General features: G+C 37.0%; 1 protein-coding gene across 35 annotated transcripts in view; it reads right to left on the bottom strand.

The window, feature by feature from the left end:
- rims2a (regulating synaptic membrane exocytosis 2a) overlaps nt 1-25,440 on the bottom strand; it is a 192,865-nt gene that overhangs the window by 74,999 nt on the left and 92,426 nt on the right. For 14 of the 35 annotated variants that reach the window (XM_038275109.1, XM_038275108.1, XM_038275114.1 and 11 more), the window contains 8 exons: nt 25,069-25,181; nt 23,772-23,819; nt 18,226-18,356; nt 17,599-17,791; nt 15,420-15,573; nt 15,192-15,218; nt 8,761-8,829; nt 843-981 (listed from right to left, as the gene is read on the bottom strand). In XM_038275109.1, coding sequence (XP_038131037.1) covers nt 843-981; nt 8,761-8,829; nt 15,192-15,218; nt 15,420-15,573; nt 17,599-17,791; nt 18,226-18,356; nt 23,772-23,819; nt 25,069-25,181 — 874 coding nt within the window. The remainder of the gene's footprint in view (nt 1-842; nt 982-8,760; nt 8,830-15,191; nt 15,219-15,419; nt 15,574-17,598; nt 17,792-18,225; nt 18,357-23,771; nt 23,820-25,068; nt 25,182-25,440) is intronic. The other 21 variants (XM_038275116.1, XM_038275125.1, XM_038275141.1 and 18 more) reach the window with 5 other exon arrangements.

The raw sequence follows: 25,440 nt of genomic DNA on the forward strand, positions 1-25,440 counted from the left end.
TTTTTACTTTCCATACCCAACTTGTGTTTAAATCTCTAACAAGTCAAGTGATCCTCCTACTTTATAAAGGAAGCACCTTTAGGTTGAATATGTGTGACGATTTCTGCTGTGGGTCAAAGTAGATGTCAATCAGACCACAAACTGACCCCTACTTTTCAAGTACGGAGTGAATCTTGCTCCATTATTCGTTGTAGCAACTTTATACTTTTCTTTTTTTAATGTTATTTGAGAAAATATTGACAGTATTTCTTTTTTTCATGTTGTTTTCAAATTTTTGTTCTGGGCTCGGGCTTTCCTCTGGACTGAGAACGAAAGACGCACATTTCTATGGATGTAAAATGATTGCCATTATGGCAATGGACGTGAGAAACAACATTTTCATTGGTTTATTGGCTTGATGTGAACAGAAAATATTTGTAAACCCAATCTAAAAAAATAAATTTTGAAAATATTACGTCTGTAAATATATGTATTGAAAGAACAAAATAAAAAAATAAAAACAGCAACCATTCATTTAAGATATAAGAAACTCTAAAAAGGTTAATTTCTAGATTGCATTTTTTTTTTCAAATTTCCTTTTATGAAACACTTGTTTTGCTTGCAACAATAATGGACTAAAACTCCGGTTTGAATGTTCTAGTATCTAAATAAACAATAAAATAAGTTCAAGCTTTTCCTATATTTCATTAGCAGAGAAATAACCCCCTGAAATGATTCAAGTCACATAATAAGAATGCAGAATATTTCCCATAAATGTGATTTTATCTGTAACAAACATAAACAACACACAACAGAAAAAAAGAGAAAATATCTAGTCTTTGTATTTGCTAAAGTTTGTTTACCTGGAGGTTGGTGGAACACTAGGAGAGCGCGACCGAGCCCGGTTTATGTCAGCCGATCGAGAGCAGTGGTTAGACGACATGATCTGCTCCGGGACAGACAGCGTGGAGCTCCGGAAGTCTCTGCCGTTTGGCCGATAATCTAAACAAGAATTGGTCACCAAACATATAGAGGGATAATAAAAGTAGAGAAGTAGTTTTACATTCATTTACCAAACCTTTTACAGCATTACTGGAGTCCAAATTATGTTATAATTGATTTAATTTAAACCAGGGATCTGCAAGCTGTGGCTCTGGGGCCACAAGGGTCTCTATGGACTTTGAACAGTGGATCCAGTTAATGTTCCAACAAATACTGAAGGTTTTAAGCATTTTCTTCAATTGATGATGAAATAATTGCTCTGAATTGATTGCCGTTTTCTGGCCGATCACTCATTTTTAAAAAAAACCTTGACATGCGAAATCTGGCGATGAGTTTTGTTTATTGCAGTTTCTATAAGATGACATCATACCTTCAGTGTTTGAATCTCATTTTGATCAAAAGAAAAAAAAATACTCATAAAACACTAAAATACTTGTTTTAACTGCATGAGCGATAACCCTCTCACATTCAAATAAAAAATTTTTTGACAGAGGCCTTTGCAGAGGTAGAAAATATCAGTGGATAAGATCGATCAGCGTTCTCAAAGTTAAGAAAATCAAGACTAATTATACATAAATATCGAGATCCAATAGAAGAAACTGTATCTGTCAATCAACTCACAAAAATATTTCTGTTTTTTAACCTACAAACTTTTTAAAACCCGTTATTTATCAAAAATTATGTTCTCTATCCAGAAACCCACAACATTTGCGACTCTAAATACGTTTTAAGAGAAGGCAGCAGACCTCTGATCTAAATATTAAGGTAAAAAAACAAAAAACAAAGATCATCTGATGTTTTTAGCCACATGATATCAAAAGCGATCGCCTTTTTACTTCAAGGCTCGACTATTGCAATTCTTTACTATCAGAAAATCCACAAACTGTAGTTAAGTCTTCAGCTGATCAAAAATGCTGCAGCCAGAGTTCTAATGAAAATTAAAAAGAGAGATCATAACTCTCCTATCCTGGCTTCTCTTCATTGGCTTCCTGTTAAATCCAGAATAGAATTTAAAATCCTCCTTCTCACATATAAAGCCTTAAATGGCCAAGCTCCATCTTATATCATAGATCTGATTGTTCCTTATGTTCCTAACAGAGCACTTCGCTCTCAATCTGCAGGTTTACTAGAGGTTCCTAGAATTTCTTAAAGTAGAATGGGAGGCAGATCTTTTAGTTATCAGGCTCCTCTCTTGTGGAACCAACTACCAGTTTTAGTCCGTGAGGCAGACACCCTGTCTACTTTAAGGCTAGGCTTAAAAGTTTCCTTTTTCCTAAAGCTTATAGTTAGAGTGGTTCAGGTTACCCTGAGCTCTCTATATAGTTATGCTGCTATAGGCTTAGACTGCTGGAGGACATAGGGACCCCTTTTTCATTATTTTGCTTCATTTTCTATCTCTATTCTCCCACTTTGCAGAATTTCTTTGTTCACTTTCTAACGTTCTGCTCTCTCTGCTTTTTCTCATAGTAGCTTTACCGCGCCTGTTGGCTGTGACTCCATCATGGAGAGAAATATCAGCTGTGCTCCTGCCATCAACACCTTTGTTTATAGATGCTGGAGATCGGCCTGTTTTTAAGTGTAGTCCTGTTTCTCTGACTGTGACTAACTGGTTGTGCTCTCTTCATCCACTATCATGGAAGCTGGCTTGGAGCTCATCTGCCTGGCTGTGTGTTTCCCAGACGGAGCCACCTGTGGAGCTGGTTGACAGTTGCATTTTGTATCTCTGCTTCTTTCTCTGTCTGCTTCTGTCTCCTTGAACCCCAGTCGGCCTCGGCAGATGGCCGCTCACCTGAGTCTGATCTGCTGGCAAATGCTTTCTTCCTGTTAAAAGGAAGTTTTTGCTCTCCACTGTCGCTACAAGCATGCTTAGTGAGAGTCGATGCAATCAACTGGTTTACCTTAGATAGAAAACTTGAATCAATTTGACTGTATGATCTGGTTGAATTGTAAAGTGGGTTGAGATGACGTGTGTTGTTAATTGGTGCTATATAAATAAACTGAACTGAATTGGATTGAAAAGTTAGAAGAAACCAAACTTCTCAGTTAAAACAAATGGAACTGCACTTCATTTCTTTTTTGTTGTTCATTCTATGTTCAGTACAAATCTGGTCCAAGCATAAAAGTGCTCCTTTTCAATAAAAGTGCTTTATTCTGCTGTGTTAACATTGTTCATTAAACATGAAAATAGCCTTTTAAAAATCCGAAACACAATAATGAATTTTTTTTGTAGTCTTTCCACTGGACTGCTTAGTTCATTCAGGCTGAAAAAGTTCATTAACTAATAATCAGACATGGTCAGAAGCCACAGTTAAGGTCAACGCATAGCTCTATTAAACCTGATTCATATTCAGCAGAGTGTGTGGCACATCAAATTAAGTTAAATAAAAGTAAGAAACGTAGGAAAGATTATAAAATTAATCTAATGGTACAAATCTAACACCACTAAAGAAACTGATTTGAGCAAATCCCCTCTAATTTATACAAATGACCATAGTGACTAATTGAAAGCTTAAGTGGTCATTTAATAACTTTAGATTAAACAGCTTTTTAAACCGCTTTGTTTTTTTAAAGATACAGTAGTTATACACTATATTGCCAAAAGTATTTGCTCACCTGCCTTGACTCACATATGAGCTTAAGTGACATCCCGTTCCTAATCCATAGGGTTCAATATGACGTCGGTCCACCCTTTGCAGCTAGAACAGCTTCAACTCTTCTGGGAAGGCTGTCCACAAGGTTTAGGAGTGTGTTTATGGGAATTTTTGACCATTCTTCCAGAAGCGCATTTGTGAGGTCGCACACTGATGTTGGACGAGAAGGCCTGGCTCTCAGTCTCCGCTCTAATTCATCCCAAAGGTGTTCTATCGGGTTGAGGTCAGGACTCTGTGCAGGCCAGTCAAGTTCATCCACACCAGACTCTGTCATCCATGTCTTTATGGACCTTGCTTTGTGCACTGGTGCACAGTCATGTTGGAAGAGGAAGGGGCCAGCTCCAAACTGTTCCCACAAAGTTGGGAGCATGGAATTGTCCAAAATGTCTTGGTATGCTGAAGCATTCAGAGTTCCTTTCACTGGAACTAAGGGGCCAAGCCCAGCTCCTGAAAAACAACCCCACACCATAATCCCCCCTCCACCAAACTTTACACTTGGCACAATGCAGTCAGACAAGTACCGTTCTCCTGGCAACCGCCAAACCCAGACCCGTCCATCAGATTGCCAGATGGAGAAGCGCGATTCGTCACTCCAGAGAACGCGTCTCCACTGCTCTAGAGTCCAGTGGCGGCGTGCTTTACACCACCGCATCCGACGCTTTGCATTGCACTTGGTGATGTATGGCTTGGATGCAGCTGCTCGACCATGGAAACCCATTCCATGAAGCTCTCTGCGCACTGTTCTTGAGCTAATCTGAAGGCCACATGAAGTTTGGAGGTCTGTAGTGATTGACTCTGCAGAAAGTTGGCGACCTCTTCGCACTATGCGCGTCAGCATCCGCTGACCCCGCTCCGTCAGTTTACGTGGCCTACCACTTCGTGGCTGAGTTGCTGTCGTTCCCAAACACTTCCATTTTCTTATAATACAGCTGACAGTTGACTGTGGAATATTTAGGAGCGAGGAAATTTCACGACTGGATTTGTTGCACAGGTGGCATCCTATCACAGTTCCACGCTGGAATTCACTGAGCTCCTGAGAGCGACCCATTCTTTCACAAATGTTTGTAAAAACAGTCTGCATGCCTAGGTGCTTGAATTTATACACCTGTGGCCATGGAAGTGATTGGAACACCTGATTCCAATAATTTGGATGGGTGAGCAAATACTTTTGGCAATATAGTGTATATGCCAGATTTGTAGTTTTTATATTCTCTGATTTTAATCAAAGAACCATTTGAAGGAATCGGGTGATGTTTGAACTTTATCATCGTGTTTATAGTCAACGAGGAAAACATTTGCATTCTGCAGTCTGGGGCAGGAGAATGATTAATATCCACTCAGAGCTAAATGAAATCTTCTCTTGCTACGAACATACCATGCTAGTATGAAAACCGGGTGTCAGTTGAAAAGGTAAAAACCTTTTCTGACAGTTGCTGGGATTTAATGAGAGGAATCAGCTGGGTCTATGAGGAACTAGGACACTGGACTTCATTTTGAAGCCAAACGAATTTGCTTTGCAAATATTAGAATAAAACATTTTTGAGTCAACTAGTCTAAATAATATAGTCAATTTTCGAAGCAGTAAGGTCACTTTTAAATGCAGGAGTACAAAATGTAAACATTTGATCTTTAAAAACTGACAAAAACACACTTTATCCTCACTAGAAATGTCTTCAAAAGACTTAAAAAGAGCAGAACAGTGAAAGTGCAGAATATGGTCCAAGAAGGGCAAAGTGAAGTGAGATAAAATGGCTTTATGTTGCAACAGAGTCCTGATGAAAATGTTAAAGAGCCCAGCAATAACAGACCTGTTTTTTTTCTTAATGTGTCTGACTTCCTGTATGAGTGGTACTGGTTACTGTAACTGGCTCCCTGTTTGTTTTCCAACCTGTTTCCCTTTCTTCTCCTCTGTGGCATACATTTCCAAATAGGGATGTGAAAGAATACCACATGCCTAACAACCCAGCAGCTCTTCACATTATGCATTCATCAGAAACTGCCCTGCTAGCAAAGCTGGTAATGATCAAAGCCATGCGATTATCAGCATTTAAATACTTTTTAAAACTTTTTTCTCCTCATATTTAATGTTTGTTTTTTTTCCTGGAGAAAATAACAATGAAAAAGTCTTTAGGTAATTCTTTTTCGAAATATTCTGGCATATATCAAATCAAAATTAAGCCAAAAATACTCATAACCAGTTTTATTTTAAACAGACTTAAACTACTATCCAGGAGATTTTTCTAATGTTTTATGCATGCAGATCAAATACCTAGAGGCCCGCAATGTGTCTCAGACATGAGGAGCCTGCTCTTTCTCTGCTCTCTTGCTTTTTATTCCCATGCAGATTCTCTCCTACTCGTGTGTGGACCTGTTTCTGTGCGCTGATGTCAAATTGTCACTACCTGATACTTATCGGAAGCTACTACTGGTAGCTAGATCCGTTCCATCAGCTCATTCCGTAACCAAATAAACATCCGGGTCACCCTCGATTTTACTTTGTAAAAAAGACCTAAATTACATTTTCCCTCCCTAAAAATAGTAAGCGTACTAAACTACAATGTGTTAAAGGTTAATAATGTATTTCCTGCCTTAAAGCTACAGTGTGTAATAATTACAGGGATATACAGTCAGAAATGTAATATATTATACATAACTATGTTATTTATCATCATCTACGAGCTCAGCCTTTTAACCATAATATTTGCGTTGCCTTAGAATTCGTTATTTATAATTACATAGGAGCGGGTCTCGCAGCCATGGAGGCAGACATCTTTGCGCTACGGCAAGCGCAGAGGCAACAAACTAGCGATTGCGAGATCGCCCATTACGCTCGAAAGTAACTACGGCAAGTTGAGAGAGATGAACTGAGACGGTACTGAACAATAGATGGCAGTATTAAAATTATCTATGTAAACAAACCTCATCACTTGAGAAGGTAGGTGAAGCGGACGTCGTGGAAGACATTTTGTCCTGTAACGCTAGCCGTACTGTTGGGGGGGAGAAGCGGTGGGGGGGAGATGTTCATGTTGCTGCGGTCTGCAGTCTGGACGCTAGATATTGCTGAAAATTACACACTGTAGCTTTAAAATCCTTTATGTTTTATCACTTGTCTGTGCCGAATTTGTACCTGAAATGGGAACCTGGGACTTTTTCGGCTTTGGATTTAAACATCTAAAATTATTCATATTAAATTTGGAACTTTGTGTGAGCAATGCTAAAGTTAGCCTACCTGTTTATATTGAGGAAACTGAGTGTCAGGGTTCTGCCCTCTGTTTAAGTGTATTTTTATCTTATTTTTATTGGAGTTGTTTTCTAACAGCGTTTTCTTCTGGAATTTCTCTCTGTTCCCCCCTTGTGTTTGTCTCATTTCCCCTTGGCTTCCTTTTAGATCAGGGGTGTCAAACTGGTTCCAGAAAGGGCAGTGTGGCTGGAGGTTTTCTTTCTAACCAAGCAATAGCAAACCAGACTCCATTCATCTCATCAAGCGAGTCCAATCTGAACATGATGACTTGATGAGATGAATGGAGTCTGTTTTGCTATTGCTTGGTTGGAAAGAAAACCTGTAGCCACACGGCCATTTCTGGAACCAGTTTGACACCCTTGTTCTAGATGCTTCAATCCACACCTGTTCCTTGTCAGCTCATTATTCCAGTCTTTGTTCTGTCTCCCATATATACTCTCTCTGTGCAGTTCCTCAGTGCTGGTTCCTCGTCTTTTCCTGGCTCCTTATGTAAGTGTTCCCTGATGTCTTCTTGATTCTGGATTTGTCTATATTCGTTATCTTGGATTTTTGCCTCAGCTGCCTGTGATTATTTCATTAAATCAGCAAAACTCAGCTCTGCCTATTGATCTCTGCATTTGGGTTCTCAAAGCCTCCACTCAACCTGACAGTGAGGCTAGAATAGAATTTTGTATATAGTTCAATACCAATACCTACAATGCAGCAATTAAGTTGATCCCTTCCCGCTATCATTGCAACCCCAATCCCTTTACAGGGGACCAGAAGACCTTGCTTATTCAGCCAGGCCAACAATTCTCTTTAACGATATCCATTTCAGAAACATAGACAGATATGGGGCATTGCAGGCTAACAAAAGAGCCAAACGACGCCCATTCCAAAGGGATGGGTGTCGTTTGGAAGCCATTTGTTTGGAAGCCATTTGTCCGGTTCAATTTGCATGTTTTCTAAAGACTTTGTTGGGCTTCTGTACAAAATCTTGAACTCAACTCTATTCCTGACATTTTGAATTGAAAAAGCTGCCTGGATGAAAAGCGAAACGTCTTCTTCAAACTTGTTTTTTTACTTTTTTGGAATGACTATGACCTGGATGATTGAAAATCTTCACCAGCATAGTTGAATACAGAAAATTACATTTAGTTTGCTGCTACTGTTCAGAGTTTAGCTTAAGTGTCAAACATTGTTCTTATAAAAAAATGTCAGTTAATGACAGCGATGGCTGTTGGACATGAAGTCATCCCTGCTGTTTATGAGAACAGCTATCAGCCTGTAGATGTTCCGCTAACGTTATTAGCTGCAACTAGAATGAAACCAGTACGGTCTGCCTATCACAAACAGTTTACTTTCTCAGGTTGGTTTCAGCCTCAAAGTGACAAGAAAGGCATAAGAAGAACACAAGTGCAAAGAAATAGCATGAACTCATGCTTCTGATATATTAGGTGACTTCTGGTACTCGATCTGCATGCATAGAACGTTTAAAATGTGCATGGAAAGTAGTTGACGTGTGTGAGTTTTAAATAAAACATCTAGTGTGGGTATTTATTGTGCATGTGCACTTTGAATTAATGTTTTCTTTATACATATAACTAGTAAGAAAAGACAAAAGCTACGCGTGGTGCTTTGCAAGTTAAAGTTCCTCCCTCTCTCTCCACTGATGGGCTGCAGCATTTTATCGGTCTAATAAGGTACCTATACAAAGTTAAAACACTGTTTAGGTAAAAGAGTCATTAGAGCACAAGAAGATAAATACGGACTCAGATATTTACAAATATTTAACAAAGAGACACTATAAATTTAAAAAAATGGAATTGCTCATCCAAACTGCCTTCAATAAACTTAGTTCTGACATCTCCCCTTTGATCAACTTTATAATAAGACCCTGTTACTCACCTGTTATAACTCCTACTCCATCCTCACAATCATAGTCTGATATCTCGCTGTCACTTATCCGCTGGGATCCTGCACAATACGGAAACAAACAGGAAAGGTGAGATGAAGGAAAAACAGGAGAGGCCTGTGTTTAAATCTGCTATAAATCCAAAACACTTCACCTCCAGTTTATCATTCCAAAGTGAGTTATTTAAAGATTGCATATAAATAACTATGCACATAAGTGTGTGAAAGTAGAACTTGCTGTTGTGAAAGCAAAACATAAACATATCCAGCTTTTTATTATATATATATATAAAGATGGCTGTTCTATATCTTAAATGTTTTGGATAAACTGTCCCAGTTTTAAGTTTGAGTTAAGTCAACATTTATTTCTACAGAATTTTTTAAAAAGCAACTGTTGATCAAACAGCTGAACAAACTATAAAACCAGACGTTCCTTCCTCAGTAAAATATGGATAAAGATAAATAAAACATTTAACCAGTTACGAAAAAGAAAAAGCTAATATAATAAATCTGTGTAGAAATAGACAAAGTATGCTTCTGAAGGAAATTAAGAGCATATAGTTGAAGTAGAGTTTAGACAGACTCAAATGACAGAAAGTCTGTCCATATATTAGGTGCTGCCTTTTGAGTGTGAATTTCTACCATTAGTTAGCTTACAGGCCTTAATGCATTAGCTGCAGTGAAATTAGGTCAAGGTTTAGATAGATATGTTGGTGCCATACTTTTAAAATGGCAAAAAATAAAATGATCATGCGTTATATGTTTTAGTTAACAATAATTGTTGTCATTACTATTAAAACAATCAAGCTGGTTATTTGATTTCCCTTTGGGATTAATTAAGTATTTTTGAAATGCATTGAATAATTAAGCTGCTCCCTGAAAACAACAGGAAGGCAGTATATAGGTCAACTGACGTAAAATCATGTATAGCAACATATTTAATCACAAATGCAATCGATAATCACTCTCAAAATAAAGCATTTAAAACAAAAATGTCAAAATCAGAATGTTGGAACCCATTTAGATATTCCATGACTTGTATGTCTAATACAAAATTATATTTCTAACATTAAAAGCTTGGAAAGGACCTAACTAGAAAATCCAGTCGAAATACACACAGTGTTCAGTTCATACTTAGGTATATTTATATAAAGATAGATATAAAAAGAAAATGTATAGTATTCTGCCAAAAAATCTGGTGACTTTTGCAAAAAGTTCGGACAAAGCATCCCACCTGTGATTGGCTACTTTCCAGGATATCCCACCTCTTTAGGCTGTACTTTTCTTCCTACTAGTAAAGCTAGGTTGACCAAACGTTCGTATTTCCCGGGACATGTCTGTATTTCGCGTCCTGTCCCGGGCGTCCCGAATTTTTTTAGAAAGTGAGGAAATGTCCTGTTTTTTAAATTACCTTCATTGGACCATAAAAATTTACAGGCACTAGGGCACTGCGCACTGCGCTGCGTGTGACGTAATCCCTGAGCCGCGTCAGTGCGGGAAGCCCTGTTCTTAATCGGAAGATAGATAACGTGGCTGTCAGTACGCCAACAACATGCCAAAGCGCAAATGTATGTTTACCGACGATTTACAAAAGAGTTTCCCCGCTTTCAGACCGGGTCAAGACAAATGGGAGGCCTTGTGCACAGTGTGCAAAGCAGGCACATATGTCTCGGTGTCCAATGGAGGTGCAAGGGATCTGAAAAGCCACCTGGACTCCGAAAGTAAAGATAGTCTATTGATATGTTTGTTCATTTTTGGTACATTTTGAGTTATTTTTGCTACACAAGAGGTATTTTTTTGTTAATTGGCTGATTTGTTAATTTATTTTTTCCAATAGCCTACAGAACATGTTCATTACTGAGGCTGAGTATCATCTGTTATTGGGAGTTGAGGGTTATTGTTAACTTTTAGTGTTAAGTGAGGGATGTTTAGATGAGACATTATTTCTTTCATTTTGCTATTCATTCATTACAGGAATTGTTAAGCATTTTTTAATAAATACATTTGAATAAAATCATTTGTTATTGGAGTTATTGCTGTTGACTTTTACTGAAAAGCATTTTTAATAAACCAACTGTAAATATCATGTTATACGTTAGGATTACATAGGCCTATGTTAAGTGAGTGCATGCCACAGACGTCTCTATGCATGGGAACAGAGATCCCCCCTGCCGCCACCCCCCGCTCCAAGGTGTCCTGGTTTTCCCAAATGAAAATATGGTCACCCTAAGCAAAGCAACTTCAGGCTAACTGCTTCTCTTCTAGAGTTGGAAGTTGGAAGCAAAGTCATCATTAGATATAACATTGACTGGATGAATAACGGGTATTGATTCCATAAAAATTAAAAAAAATATCCACTGGACTTGTTTTCCAAGATTTGAAGACGTCTCGCCACCTCTCCAGGAAGGTTTCTCAATTTAAATGTCGGGATCCGCAGTGAGTTTGAGTCTTATATAGACAAGGCCTTGTATTGCTTGGAAACATGCAAATGGTAACCGATGGATGGGTCGTTTGGTTCCATCGTTAGCCTGTAATATCTGAAACCTGTCTATGATTGTTAAGAGTCGGTCTTTAAGGAGGTATTGTTCACCGGCTGGAGCGAGTAGGTCCCTTGTTCCTCTGTGGTGGGGTGGGGGGTTTGGTGATATCTGGAAGGGATCATGTCTGTGATTGAATTGTATGTTTTTGGAAGCTGGAATCTGAGTCCACCACCTCTGTTTAAAGTTGGTTTTTCTCTCTTAACATAGATGGCTTCCTTCACGCCCCTCTCAAACCACCTATTTTCTGTATCTAGAATGTGAACATTCTGGTCCTCAAAAGAATGTAGGTGACCGCAGACAGTGCCGCAGACAGGAGGCCTCTGATTGGTCAAATCTACATTCACTCTACACTATGCGTATTTCCTGTTTGGTACCTTATCAGCTTGTTTTATTTGTATGACCGCCATTGTGGAAAATGACTCGTGAAGACGGACCAGCTAGAAGAGCGAGGTGCGCGAGAACGCTGGGACCCTTTTTCTACCTGGATCCACACTCTTTTTCACCCTCATGTCCTTCCGATGTTGGACAAACTGGCTCCCACTTCCTCATCACCCTGGCCATATCTAGACCCACAGCTAGTTCATAATTGTCCCTCCTGCATTGTTGTGTGGAATATTGGTCTATCAATATTGGACATAAATCAAAATATCTGTGACAAGCTCATCACAGCAGACTGCTGTGGGGATTATACCCAGCCCTTAAGCGCTCACGGATATCAGAGTATTAAGTTAAAAGTTCTCTTTTTTGTTGCCGTTGTTCTATAAAAGTAAGTTTTAGGATCATTTGATTTGGGGAAATTATACTTTTAAGCGTCACTTTATGGCCCATTTGCTGATTTACTGCGTAATTAAAAAAAAGTTACGATGTTGAGAGGACCGAGGCAACCAGCATTCCTCCGAGGCTAACGGCAGCCAGGGCTAATTTGAGTCCGCCTGCAGCAGCCCTCAATCAGCATAGCTGTGTGTTAAGGGCCACTGGCTCTGATGGCAATTTTTTTGTTTTATTTGGTAAAATGTTTTGTTTTTATCTGACTGTGTTCATTATTATTCCACCAATAAATGAAAAAAGTAATTTATTATAATCTAGAGACTATTAATAACAGGAGGTGATATGCAGCTCCAGACGGTCTGAGCATGTGGTGACGACCCATATTTATACTGCGTGCTCCTGTTCTCCCAGAGTCCACACTTTCCCGTGTTCTTCTCAAGAACATACTTGGCGAGGACATGAGTCCGTACCTGCGTTCTTGTTAATTGAGAACCGGCCACAGTTTATGCTGGTTACTTTGGCAATGCGTCACAACTCAAGATGCATGATTTCCTGAAAAGTAGCCAATCACAGGCAGGTTTCTTGGTCCATTGGGTAATGCCTTCAAAGTGACAAAAGTTGACAGGAGAAAGTAGAAACAGGTCTACATGTGAAGAGGAGGTTGGTGCGCGTGTTGAAATGAAACCACAATCATGCAGATAAGGAAAAAGCACTAATGTTTGTGATATATTGGTGCCTATGGGATTCTGTTTGCACATCTAACATGTTAAACATGAGTAGTTTATGAGTGTCTGTATGAAGTAAAGCTTTTCGTAGGAGTATTCATTGTCTGTGTGGCTTTTGGCAGAAAATTTACGCCATTCAAGAACATCCAAAGAGACACAGGAAAGTGTGCATCTACTCACAAAGGGGAGTTTTTTTTCTCCCTTGATTCAACAAAGCACGAAGCACTGTTATATTTTATGCGATTGCACCTTTTTTAACCTGACAACAGCCAGATGCATGTCTCGCTCCGCCCAGCTCCACTCACATACATCTGGGAACCCGCTCATTGAAAGTGATTTCCCCAACCGAATTTATGGTCTGTCCAATCAGGACGCAGGGCGGGTGTGTCCTGGAGTGGAGAAGCGACCGTGATATTCCAACAACAATGGCGGCTCGCATTGAGGAAGCAAGCGTTAGCATTGATGCTGCTATTTCTTCTGTGTTGTCCAATTTATCTGATATTGTTTCATTAAAACAGTGGTTCCCAAAGATTTTCTTCTGGGCCCCCCTTTGGATTACAATAAAATTTCCGCGCCCCCCCCATAACATGGCACACCCATCGTTCAACCAGATATAATAAACCTATACACATATTTTGTTTTCAAACTCCAATGAAGTTTATTTCACACTTCAGGTTGCAACAAAATAAACTACACCATCTTTACAGTGGAACACTTTTGTGTAACTGTATTTTTTTCATAGTTCTATACTGTAGATTAGAAGAGGATTCTTTGTTGTCTATGTTATTTTAAACATATTTCTTTTTTTTAATTTGTAACAATATTTAACTTTGCTATAATCTATACATTAAAAAAGCCTCTGTGCAAAATGGAGTGAAAACATTGAACAGCTCCCTGAGAGTTTTTTCTTTGTACTTTAATCCTCCCATCTTTTCAGTGGCTGTAGTGAGCCTGCTTTTTGCTGTAGATCTTCTCAAATCTGGGTTGCAGTGTCACAACTGTCCATTATGCTCAGTCAAGCAAGCGCTGTTTTTTTTTTGTTTGTTTTTTCTTCATTCATCCATACCGCTTCCCGCGCCCCCCCTGCAATGGCATTGCGCCCCCCCTAGGGGGCGCGCCCCACACTTTGGGAACCACTGCATTAAAAGAACATCAGAGAACGGCTTTAAAGGCTTTTGTTGGTGGAAACGATGTTTTCGCCCTCCTCCCGACCGGATTTGGCAAGAGCTTGATCTACCAAATGGCTCCTCCTCTCACAGCGTCACGGGTTAGCTTCGGTGTGAGTGGTTGAAATAGCACGTCAATAAAGATGACAGACAAGTGGCTTATCCAATCATATGCAAGGAGTTTTGATAAGGCCCAGCCTTCAGTAAAGGCAATTCCTATGGCGGGTTCCCAGATGTATGTGAGTGGAGCTACAGTAGGCGGAGCGAGACATGCATCTGGCTGTTGTCAGGTTACCTTTTTAGGACACGTGAACCTTGTGTATGTGGGGGGGACACAGATACAGAGACAACTTTCTCATGTTTTATTCTTTATATCAACTTTGGTTCATTTCATCATCTTATATTTTACTTTTGTTTGTTCATAGACTTAGAGAAAGGCTGCCTATGTAAAGTATTGTATTAAATTACTCACCATTGTAATTATTATTTTATAAATAAGTTTTTATTATTATAAACTCTAGCTACATTGCTTAGAACCTCTCAAACAGCATGAAACCGCCTCATTATAATGGGGCGGGCTTAAACTGGTTTGCGCTTTTTAACATCTGCTTAGCAATCTTTAAAGACCACTTGCAACACAGCCACTAATTGCAAGTACTGATGAACAATGTGCAATGCAATCTATCCCTTCGTTTTTGCAGTCTTTGATTAACAGACCTATAGTGATTAATCCCTGTAATTGTTAAAAAAAAAGAAAAACATTCAAGAAACACCAAACAAATCTCAGCAAGAGTTTGTTAAGCCATTTAAAGCACTTGGAAATGGGAAAACCTCAATTACTAAATCACAACTACAAAACACAGGAAAGGAGAACTCAGGTGGAGCCAAATGAGACTAATAGTTAATCATAAAATTCATCTAAATTAATGGATGCGTTAGAGGATTGTAGGGTAGTTTATAGGTGGATAGACAGAGGGGAGATAAAGTACTGCGTCCTAAATCTCTGCCTCCCTGGTGTGCGCATGTGTCTGCTATCCTGAGTCGATTCTGAAGCAGTGTAAGTTTACATAGGCTCTTCATCTGGAAATCCATATAAGGCAGCAGAAACATGCGCTCCTTAGGGAATAAAAATGGAAAGTCAAGCACAGGGATGCGTGTTTCAAGGGGAAAGAAGAACATCAGGGTTCTCCACAGAGCAGCAAGGCCAAGTAACACTGGGTTGTTACCTGAGTCATACGAATATGAGCCTTTGGCTGTAAAGCAAAAGCAGTAATGTTGATGCATAACAGAAGATACAAAAAAATATATATATATTGCATCATCATCCATACCATGCAGATGAGAAATCAACTCATTTAAAATCTTAATTGTATAAACAAGGTTTTTTATTATGTCAAACAGAGCACTTGATGAATGCTTAGTGACAATACTAGTGTGTAACTGAATGGACTCACTCTGCAGCCGCCGCGTTGGGCTCTCGCTGTGGAGCTGCCTGCGTTGTGAATTTGGGGAGGCACGTGGCAGTGGCATGGATGACACGTCGTGTGTTTGCAACTTGTACCAGTGAGGTTCGTCGTCCAAGAGAGCCGTCTCCAACTCGATGAGGATCTAACGGAGGAAATCGCTTCATTAAGTGATAGATCATGGGATTTTTTGCGATTCTGTAGGTGTTTTATATAGCAACAAATTATCTAATATTTTTCTCTCAATCAAAAGATTTAGAGAATTTACATCTTGTGGAGTGGAAATTAGATGTTGAGACACAATAAAAGTCAGGTTAGAAAAAAAAAAAGAAAATAAAGAAAAAATTCCTGTACTATCTCCTTAAAATGACACCAATGAGAAGTTTTTGCCCATAATACTTCTGAAATACAGTTTCTTTGAGCAAACTAAGCAGTAAAGTTTGGTAATTTTTCAACATTTTCCATTCTACTGGACTAAATCTGAGACCAAAACATTATTTTAAATCTGAGAAAAAGTCCCAAGATTTCCAAAAAGGACATATGACCAAATATGGTATTTAATCATAGAGTGAAAATAAAATATTTCTGAATTTCTAAGACCTTTTTTGAAAACTGTTTGAATGTATCTATTTATATATGACTTAATGTTTTATGCAGACCAAAAAAGAAACAGAAACTGAACTCAAAAACATCCTGATCTTGATTCTTCAAGAAAATATGAACCAAACCATTAAACATCCAATAAACAGGGAAAGTGAAAATTAAAAATTATTTGTATATGAATCATTTCTAACTGTACAAAAATGCTTTTTGGACATTACATCAGCAACTTCAGGTCATTAAAATGAGAAACTAAACCATTTATCAACTGTACAGAACCATATTGATCAGAGGAAATCCCTTAATAAAAAGTCTGACATATCTTTTAATTTATGAGGAAGATCTAGTATTGCTTGGTGAGCAGAGGTGTCAAGTAATTAAATATAAATAGTTAGTTACCATAATCAAGTTGCTTTTTCCACTATATGTACTTTTTTACAGTATTTATTTTTCTGAGGACTTTTTACTTTTACTCCCAACATTTGAACCCAGATATTTCTACTTTCCAGTTTGCAAAGTTTGTTCATAGAAAAGGCAAGGATGAAGACGAGGGGCTGGAGACCATAACGTAGGATAGATCTAATTGTTAGACACATGACAATTACCTTTTATTAGATTTTACTTTTACATGTTTGTTATGTTTAAAGCTCTATTTGCTACTTTAATGCTGTAAATATCAGAGCTCTAAAAGTATTTAAAAGCTTAAGCAGAACTTATGTTGCGTTAAATGTATATCATCCTGTCTGAAATTTTGATTTGGAATAAACTAAACCACGTTACTATTTCCAAATATTCTCACTACCAAAACATTGAGCAAAAGAGGGAAATCAAAGTCTTTTTTGTTCATATAACTGTTTTTAAGAAGAGATTTTAACTTAATTTTACATCAGTAAATAAGTAATTAGTACTTAGTAATTAAGTGCAATGTAGAACCTGTACTTTTACATTTTTACTTAAATCTAATAAGTACTTTTACTTTTACCAGAGTTTATTTTTACGCAGGTTTCTTTACTTTTACTTCAGTAAAGAAAGTGAGTATTTCTGACACCTCTGTTGGTCAGCAGAGAGCATGGCTGGTTACCTGGTTTAAAGCCAGATCTTTTATCTCTTCTAAGAAATAAGGATCTTTTCATGTTCTATGAATAAATTATCCAGTGACAAAACAACATTCGTAGTTTTATTGAATTTAGTAAATTATCTATATATGCTTCATCATTATTTGTGTAAATTCAAATGTTTAATGATAGTTGTTGTCTCTCTGCTGCAGTTTACAGGTCAGTATATTTTAAAAAAACAAAAATCGATTCATTTATAACTTAGATCTAGAGTTACGAGAAGTTAGTGTGACTATGAATTAATACAGCTAACTTTTGAAAGATTGTATAAATAAGTAAAACAAAAAAAAAGGGATGATCTGAATTGTTTTAATCTAAAGCAAACTAAAAGGACAAATAGTGTATCGTCTTTGGGTGAGCCATCTGTCTGACGTGATGGAGAGTTAAAATGCTTGAAATTCAACACATGATCACATCGTTTGACAGTGGAAGGCGTTGACCTTTGACTTCCTTACCTCTCCCAAGAATTCACTCTCCTCTTCCCTGACCCGGGCCTGGTCCCACAGCGTGATCTCCAGCATTCGCTCGCGGAACTCCCGCCGGTGGACCGGCGAATACATAAAGGTCTGATTCCATTTGGGCTCTAAGGATTTCTTTACTGTTTTTGTTCTCCTCTTGCTTTTATCACTGGAGGAACAATAATTCAGACTGTTTTTATTTAGAACCTTTATAGAGAAGAGCCGCGAATACAAGAATTAAACGACACTGCACAGCACAGGACACTGAACGCAGCACCACGACATGCTCATTATGAGAGAAAAAGATTATTTACTGCACTGATGCTTAACAAAAAAACTCTTGCATGATCCAGCTACACTTAAGAAAAATGTAAAAGCTTTAAGGTTCACATCCAACACTCTGAATTAAAACACGCACATATTCTTCCAGCTTTTAATGATAGGAACAAGAAAATGCACACAAGCTTGTGATGTCAACAGGTCAAAAAATTCAACAGCAAATAATGATCTACTATACATTAAAAACACCCGAACAAAGTGTAATATTTCATAACATTTAGTTAATTCAATGAATCTGCATCATATCAACTGACATTAGATACCACCAAGTTATGTTAGTCTTACCTTCTGTCAGGCAGGAAGTAGATTTTGACATAAGGGTTCCTGGGACGGCCATCTTCCCTTGGTGGCAAGTCTTTGGCACCCAGAATAGTTACAATAAGCTGATGACCCACTTTGTCATACCAGAGTTTGACCTGTAGGGGGCAGAGCCATCAAAAGATGCTGAGACATCATCAGGAACCAAAAAGAACAAATTAAATACAAACATAACAAAGCAAAGAAACAAAAAAAAAGAAAAAAACTGAGGGTTTAATGCAGGAGATGACTTCATCACACCAGAGCAGAGGTTAGTACGCCTCAATCTGTGTCTTCCTTCACTGAGTGTAACGACCGTCTGTTTTTAATCAGTGTTTGGGTTCAATACTGGATCTTCACGTTTATCTTCCCATCAGAGCAAAGAGGAAGTTGCTTAAAGGATATTAAGTTTGTGCATTAAGCAGAATACTTATCTTACTTTGCTTTCTTCAGATTTCTTATTTCCTATAAACTATTATTCATTCTACAAGTTGCTGCTTATATTGCCAGGAGCATCACTTTTAAAACTGAACCAGCTTTTTTGGATTGTGTAGAAATTTATATGTGCCAAAAACTATTAGTAAAGCTTTTTCATTTATTTTTTAAAGTAATTTCTTAAATTGTTGTTTTTATTCTTAAAAAAATCTAAGTCTGACCCCCCAAAAAAGTTTACCCTTATATAGCTATATAGGGTTATATATATTATATACTATATATATATATTCATTAGATTCTTGTTGAGATTTCAACAACCAAACACAATTTTAACATATTAAAAGTAATGCGTCAACATGTAACGTCATCCTAACAAATTCAGTTTTAATTAGAGTTGTATTGATACATTTTAATAATAAATTCAAAACCTCGAAATTTTTCAGGTTCTGATTTTATTAGTTTTGAAATCACTGTACATGGCAGCATTTTGCATTTTTAAATTATACATTGATTGGACAGATATAAATGATTCAGAAGCAGCGCAAGAATACTGCAAATGTCTTGAAGTTTCCTATCTGCTGTAAAGATAAATCTGATCATTTTGATGTCGTACAACTTGATTTGAGGAACTCTGATTTAAAATCTATGTAATTTTCCCTTTAGAGAGTCAAACCTAAACTGAATAGATCTATACAAAGTAGAGTCCTTTACACAAACTCTTATGTGATCTTTTCTCCTGTTTATAAAACAAAATCCTAATAAATAAGGTATTGTTCTCATTGTTATCCATTGTCGATGTTAATCCTTTTGTCACCATTTTGGTTCTGTTTAAGTTTTCTTTTGAGTATTTAGTTTCACTTTGATCCATGTTTTTCATTGTTTTCTAGTTTTTTTTGGATGTATTTGAGTTCCTTGGTTTTTCTTGTTTGCCCTCTGCTGCCCTCTTGTGTTGGTCTCCTTTTCCCTGGCTCCTTTCTAGAATCCTCTGTTCACACCTGCTCCCAATCAGCTCATTAGTCCTGTCTTTGTTCTGTTTCCCATTATACTCTCGCAGTGGAGTTCCTCAGTGCTGGTTCCTTGTCTTTTCCTGGCTCCCCACGTGAGTTTTCCCCTAAAATAGTCTGGTATTTGGTTCCTTGTATTTTGTACTTTGGTTTTTGGATTTTTGCTTCAGATATTTCATTAAATCTACAAGAACTCACCTCTACCTCATCACCTCTGAATTTGGGTCCTCAAAACCTCAACCAAACCCTGACATCCTTTATCTTCTTTTTTTTTTACCTAAATGTGTCATAAAACCATCAGTATAGATGAATACCAATACTCATAATGCTATTTTAACTTATATAAACTAAAGTTTAAAGTATTGTGTTATAAAATATATACCATAGATTTTTTTTTATTGATTCAGTTGTTGTGGATAACCATCAGTGATTTGTATATAGAAATCAATCATGCTGATTAAGTTAAAGGGGAAGGATGGACTCCAGTGAAAGACACTCAAAAGATGGAAAAGTTTTCTTGAAGCCTTAAGAACAGCAGATGAAATGAGAAACAAGGCTTCAAAACGTTTGTCCATACTTCGTTCAAAATATGATCATGAAAGGGAGTCCATTGTTTACAAATACCATCTTTCATGCAGCAATGCGAGAGGATTAGATAAAGACACCTAAAGTTCACTGAGGCAAAAAAAAAGGTTATAACAAACTGCAAGGTCTTTATCTGGCTTTAAAAAGGAAAAAGAAGAACAATTTATAAATCCCTTTTGAAAATTTTTCTGAAGTATTTAAAGATTTTTTTCCCCCTTTCATTTAGTGAATTAATGTAGTTAAAATGAAGCCCAATTTACCTTAAATCCAGTCCTATAAATTAAGTTCTACACTTTTTAAATGTTTCTGTTTCGACACTGCAGAGTCAAATATTTAGGTCATTATCAGGGCTGGAGAACTTTATTGCATCCAGAAGAAGCTTCAGCCATTTAATTTAGGTGTGTAGAGGAAGAGACGTATCTGAAAAGGTGCAGGAGACAGAACTGTGAAAATGGACATTCCTGTACGGTGAGATTAACTTGAACATAGTGACCAAAAATCGGCTGATTTTCTATTTTTAAAGCAATTAAATGAATCATAACTAGCTGAGTGGAGCAAAGCAGAATGTGCTATAGTATAAATTCATGGTCAAATTATGCTAACTAAAACACTCTTAATTGTGATGTTTTTTACTTCAGAATGAAGGATCAAAGTTACCTATTCAAAGGATCAATCTAAACAAACTCTATTTAAAAATAATCCAAAAAGACCTAGACTTCAGTGTGTGTTGGTCATTTTAATTTTCTACAAATGTTGCACTTTTGGAAAGAAAAAGCATAGTTTAGCAGATTTTCTGAGGACAGAAGTGGCGATGGGTCACTTTGGCCCTGGAGCTGCCTTCAGGTGATACCAGGAAAACTTAATGTGCCACAGCAAAGTTTCTTTGTTATTCTTCTTAGCTGTGTCTACTGTGGAATAAGCTCTTTTGGAAGTCTAAAAATCAAAGGTTAGATCTGCATTTCTAGGTAATAATTAAAAAAAACAATACAAAGACAATTAACACTAACTGCACCTACAATGCTAATTGCTAATATAAAATTTCAAATTCAGTTCACACTATTCTTAAACCTCTGTTTTAAAGTTAGTGCTATTTTTAATGCATGTTGGGAAATCATTGTTTCTAATAAGTATGGAAGAGGATTAGGGCCACTGAAAAAAAAAAAAAAAAAGTTAACCGATTTTTTAATTTTTCTGTTTTATATGGAATCCTGACTTTGATCTCAGAATTCTGACTTTATTCTCAGAATTTGGGATCCTAATCTTAAAGGGCACCATGAAAGAAGAGATGTGGGAGCACTCAGCTTCACTGACAAAGATGCAAGTTATTTGGGAGGGCCAGTAACACATTGGTGGAAAATGACAGTATAAGGTGAGTATAAGGGAGGGGTTCCCAGTGATGCTATTTCATTAATAGAAGAGCAGAAGGTGATTAAAAGAAGAGAGCTAGTTTAGTCTCTATAGACATGGCTACGGCTTGATGCTAACATGTTTGATAGCTGTCGAAATTCAGTCAGAATTCTGAGAAAAAAGTCAGAATAATGAGGTTAAAGTTAGAATTCTGGGATTAAAGTCAAAATTCTGACTTTTTTCACATATTAAACACAAATAATATTTAAAAATCAGTTAACTTTTTTATTTTTTCAGTGGCCCTAATCCTCTTCTGTAAATAAGAAATCCCAATAATGAAAAATTACAACAGGAAGAATCAGAGAGAAAAAAATTTTTGATTGAAATAATCTTCATATATAATTATTAAAACAATTTCTGAAAAAATAAATCTATGAATTGACAGGTGAAAACTTTATAAACCGAGGATCATCTGAATCAGTGAAAATCTCTAAAAATAACCCGTTTTATTTTTTTTTCCCCATGACATTTTTTTGCTTCAAATCCCATAATTATTATTATTTTTTTAAACAAATGCTGCATTAGACACATGAACTGTGCCCCTGGTTAGAAAGACTACAAAATATTTTTCTGTGAAGTGTATACTGTTAGTTAAAATCCCAAAAAGCTGAGCATGTGCAAAGGTCATAGTTGCTCAATTACAGATAACATCAGATTCTACTGCTTTGTTGGATTTATATGTTGCAGATCTTCACATAAATTGGTTTTCAGATGATGCCATTTGTCAAGTAACACGTTATCCTTACTGTACTTAACTGCACCTAAATAAAGCTAAAACCTTCCCTCCAATTAAGAGCTAATTAACCCATAGTTCAGTTTTGCTAGCCAAAATATCAGGTCTAATTTCTGACCTAAAATTAAGAAACAAAATAAACTCCTAACACATAATCTGTCTGACAATGTGGAAAAGACTGAACAATAAAGAAATAAAGATTTAAAAAAAGAGAAGCAAAGCAAGAACATATGATTAATAAATTCATGACACCTTTCAGTGCAAATCCATTCCTGAGGCTGTTGGGTTCCAGGTAACCACAGTGAGTCATTATCAACAGATGAAAGAAACATTGAAAGAGTTGAATCTCCTCAGGACTGGCTGACATCAGATTTAAGCTTTGCTGGCTTCATCTCCAAGAGTTAAGCTCAATGTTCACAATTCAATGAGAGGAAATGGACTGGGCAAACATGAATTTTAAAATCAGAACCACTACTTTTTAAAAAAAAAGACAAAGGACCTATCTCACATTTTTTTCTGAAAAGAAGGTCAATACTTTCAAAGTTTGTGGACTAATGAGGCTCAAGGAAAGCGTTTTGGAAGGTCGGGCCTCCTGGACAGGATATTGGCAGTTATTCATAGCGGTGTTATGGCTGATCATATAGCTCATGGCTTCAAGAATGTCCACAGTTAACAGTTGATGATGCTAAGCTCAAGCACATTTTTTTTTTTTATGAGGGAAGACAATGAAAGTCCAAAGAAGAACCGGAAGGCATATTTTTTAAATGCCTGAAAAACTCTAAATCAGTGTTTTGAAAGTTAATTTCAAAGTATAAATTCTCAATCTGCTGGTTTACTTGTGGTTCCTTGAATTTCTAAAAGTAGAATTCGGAGGCAGATCTAGTCATTATCAGGCTCCTCTCCTATGAAACCAACCACCCGTCTTAATCTTTGAGCCTTTGCAAATTTATTTCTATTTTGTTATACACAAGACTATGTTATTCTTCTGTGGATTAAAAAAATCTGAGACTGAGACTTCGTGGAAAAAGCCTCTTTGATTGTCAATGCCAAAATGATCAAGCTTGGAGCTGATCACTAAAAAAGGAACAGGAACCTTTTAAAATTTGATCAGTTTAGTTCAGCATGCATTGTAGTACAAGGGAATAATGACATGAATGGGGTTAAAATGAGAAATAACTAAAGAATCAATTGAAACCAACACATCAAACTGAAGAAAAAGAACAAACAATGCACTCCTTAGAGAGGGAAATTTGATGCTAAGATTTCCCCCAAGAATGCATTTCCCAAAAAACATGGGAGGAAAAGCCAGTCGACAGTAAGTGAGCAAAAACCAAAGAGATAGTGTGTGCCCTTCTTACAGGGCCCATTACCTGGACCCTAGGGGTAAAAGGCGTTGTTCTTCTACTAAGGCTTTGGCTCTGGATAAACAAAATTCAACAGCAAAAGAAAAGAAAGAAAAACAATATGCAATAAAACCAAAAAACTCACATTTCAATTAGAAGCAACAACCAGAGTTTGTTGTTCACACCTGGACATCAGTGGCCGGTTTATCCTTACTTACACAGTGACATAAAACCAAAAATGGACTCTACACTCCTCTCTATTCTTCATGAGATACATTTTTTTTCAAGTTTTCTTAAGCTTAAAGTCTTATCTTACAGTCTTCTCTCTGCCTTATAAGATTGTGTTACAATCAAAGTTCTTAAACCCTCAGTCAAGATAATAAGTCATCCCTAAAACCAGCCATATTAACAATCAAGCATTAGGAGTTCAGTTTATATAGTCTGAATCTTTAATAAAGGACATGACATATTTGTATTGCACAGTTGAGTGTGAGCCTCAATAAGTACTATAAAAGTACTATGATTTACAAAAGAAAAAGAAAAACATTTGGTTAGAGACATATTTTGCCAAAATATCTTTCTTTTGAATAGATACATTTGGAGCAATGCGTGTAATAGAGATATTTTTCTCTTTTCAGAAACAGTATTAATTGGAGAGTTAATTTCTTCATGGCTTTATTATATCTCTTTACCTATTTCTACACCAAAATTTGTATACAAGATAAAGAACAATACAGTTGGAAATCTGATCCAGAGTCCTGGACTTGATTGGCAAAATGCATCAGACTGACTAATGAAAGCAAAGCACAGGACACATGAAAATTGTCTGAACTAAGACACTGAGCCATTGTTTGCCTCTTGCTCCTGTCCACATTTCTCATATTTCAGTCACAAATTTCAATGTAATTTATTGGGATTTTATGTGGGACCAACAAGAAAGATTAAATGTGAAACAAAACAAAAAAAATTAATAACTTTCCAGTTTTTACAGAAAACTCATTACTGTCGCGTTTGTTTCAACTATTTTAAATTGAGACCCTTGAACAGAATCTATTCAAGACATTTGCCTTCAAAGGTCAGCTAATTAATAAAAGTGTGCTGTACTGCTAGAATATTATTTTAAGACTTCAGGTTTGTTTGATAGGATTAGTGAACAAACAATCCAAAACATTTTGGAAAATAGTTAGGAGCATAAATACTTATTTAAGGTGATGAATAGTTTCATGTTGAATGCCCCGTTTATAACAACCATTAACCCAATTCAAAATGTTTTAATAATTCAGTTTTCCTGCTTTGCTGCATGTTCAAAGTTGATGTCACTTACTGAGAGCTGTCCTGACAGGTACTGTGGGGCGTCCCGCAGCAAACTGGGACTCATCGGGGATGTGACAGAGATTGAGGGCCGATCCATCTTTTGAGACTCAAAAGAGCTTGAACCTATAAGACAATAGAAGCACAGTTGGAAAGGATTGTGTTGACTTCATAATTAATGATTTGGTTTAATCCGAAGTTATTAGGAAGAGAGCCAAGACAGATACACTGAATGTCACAATTCTTTTTCACTTGTAAGGTTAAAAAGCTAAAGGAAGAAGAAAGTGGCAGAAGCATCTTTGAGGCATATCATGGCCCATTTTTACAGTGGGATCCTGAAGGTCTCTTCTCAAAAAAATTTACTTCCCCGAACTTTAAATCAACC

Source organism: Cyprinodon tularosa, unplaced genomic scaffold, assembly GCF_016077235.1.
Source record: "Cyprinodon tularosa strain WSP-4 unplaced genomic scaffold, ASM1607723v1 ctg941, whole genome shotgun sequence".
NCBI lineage: Eukaryota > Metazoa > Chordata > Actinopteri > Cyprinodontiformes > Cyprinodontidae > Cyprinodon > Cyprinodon tularosa.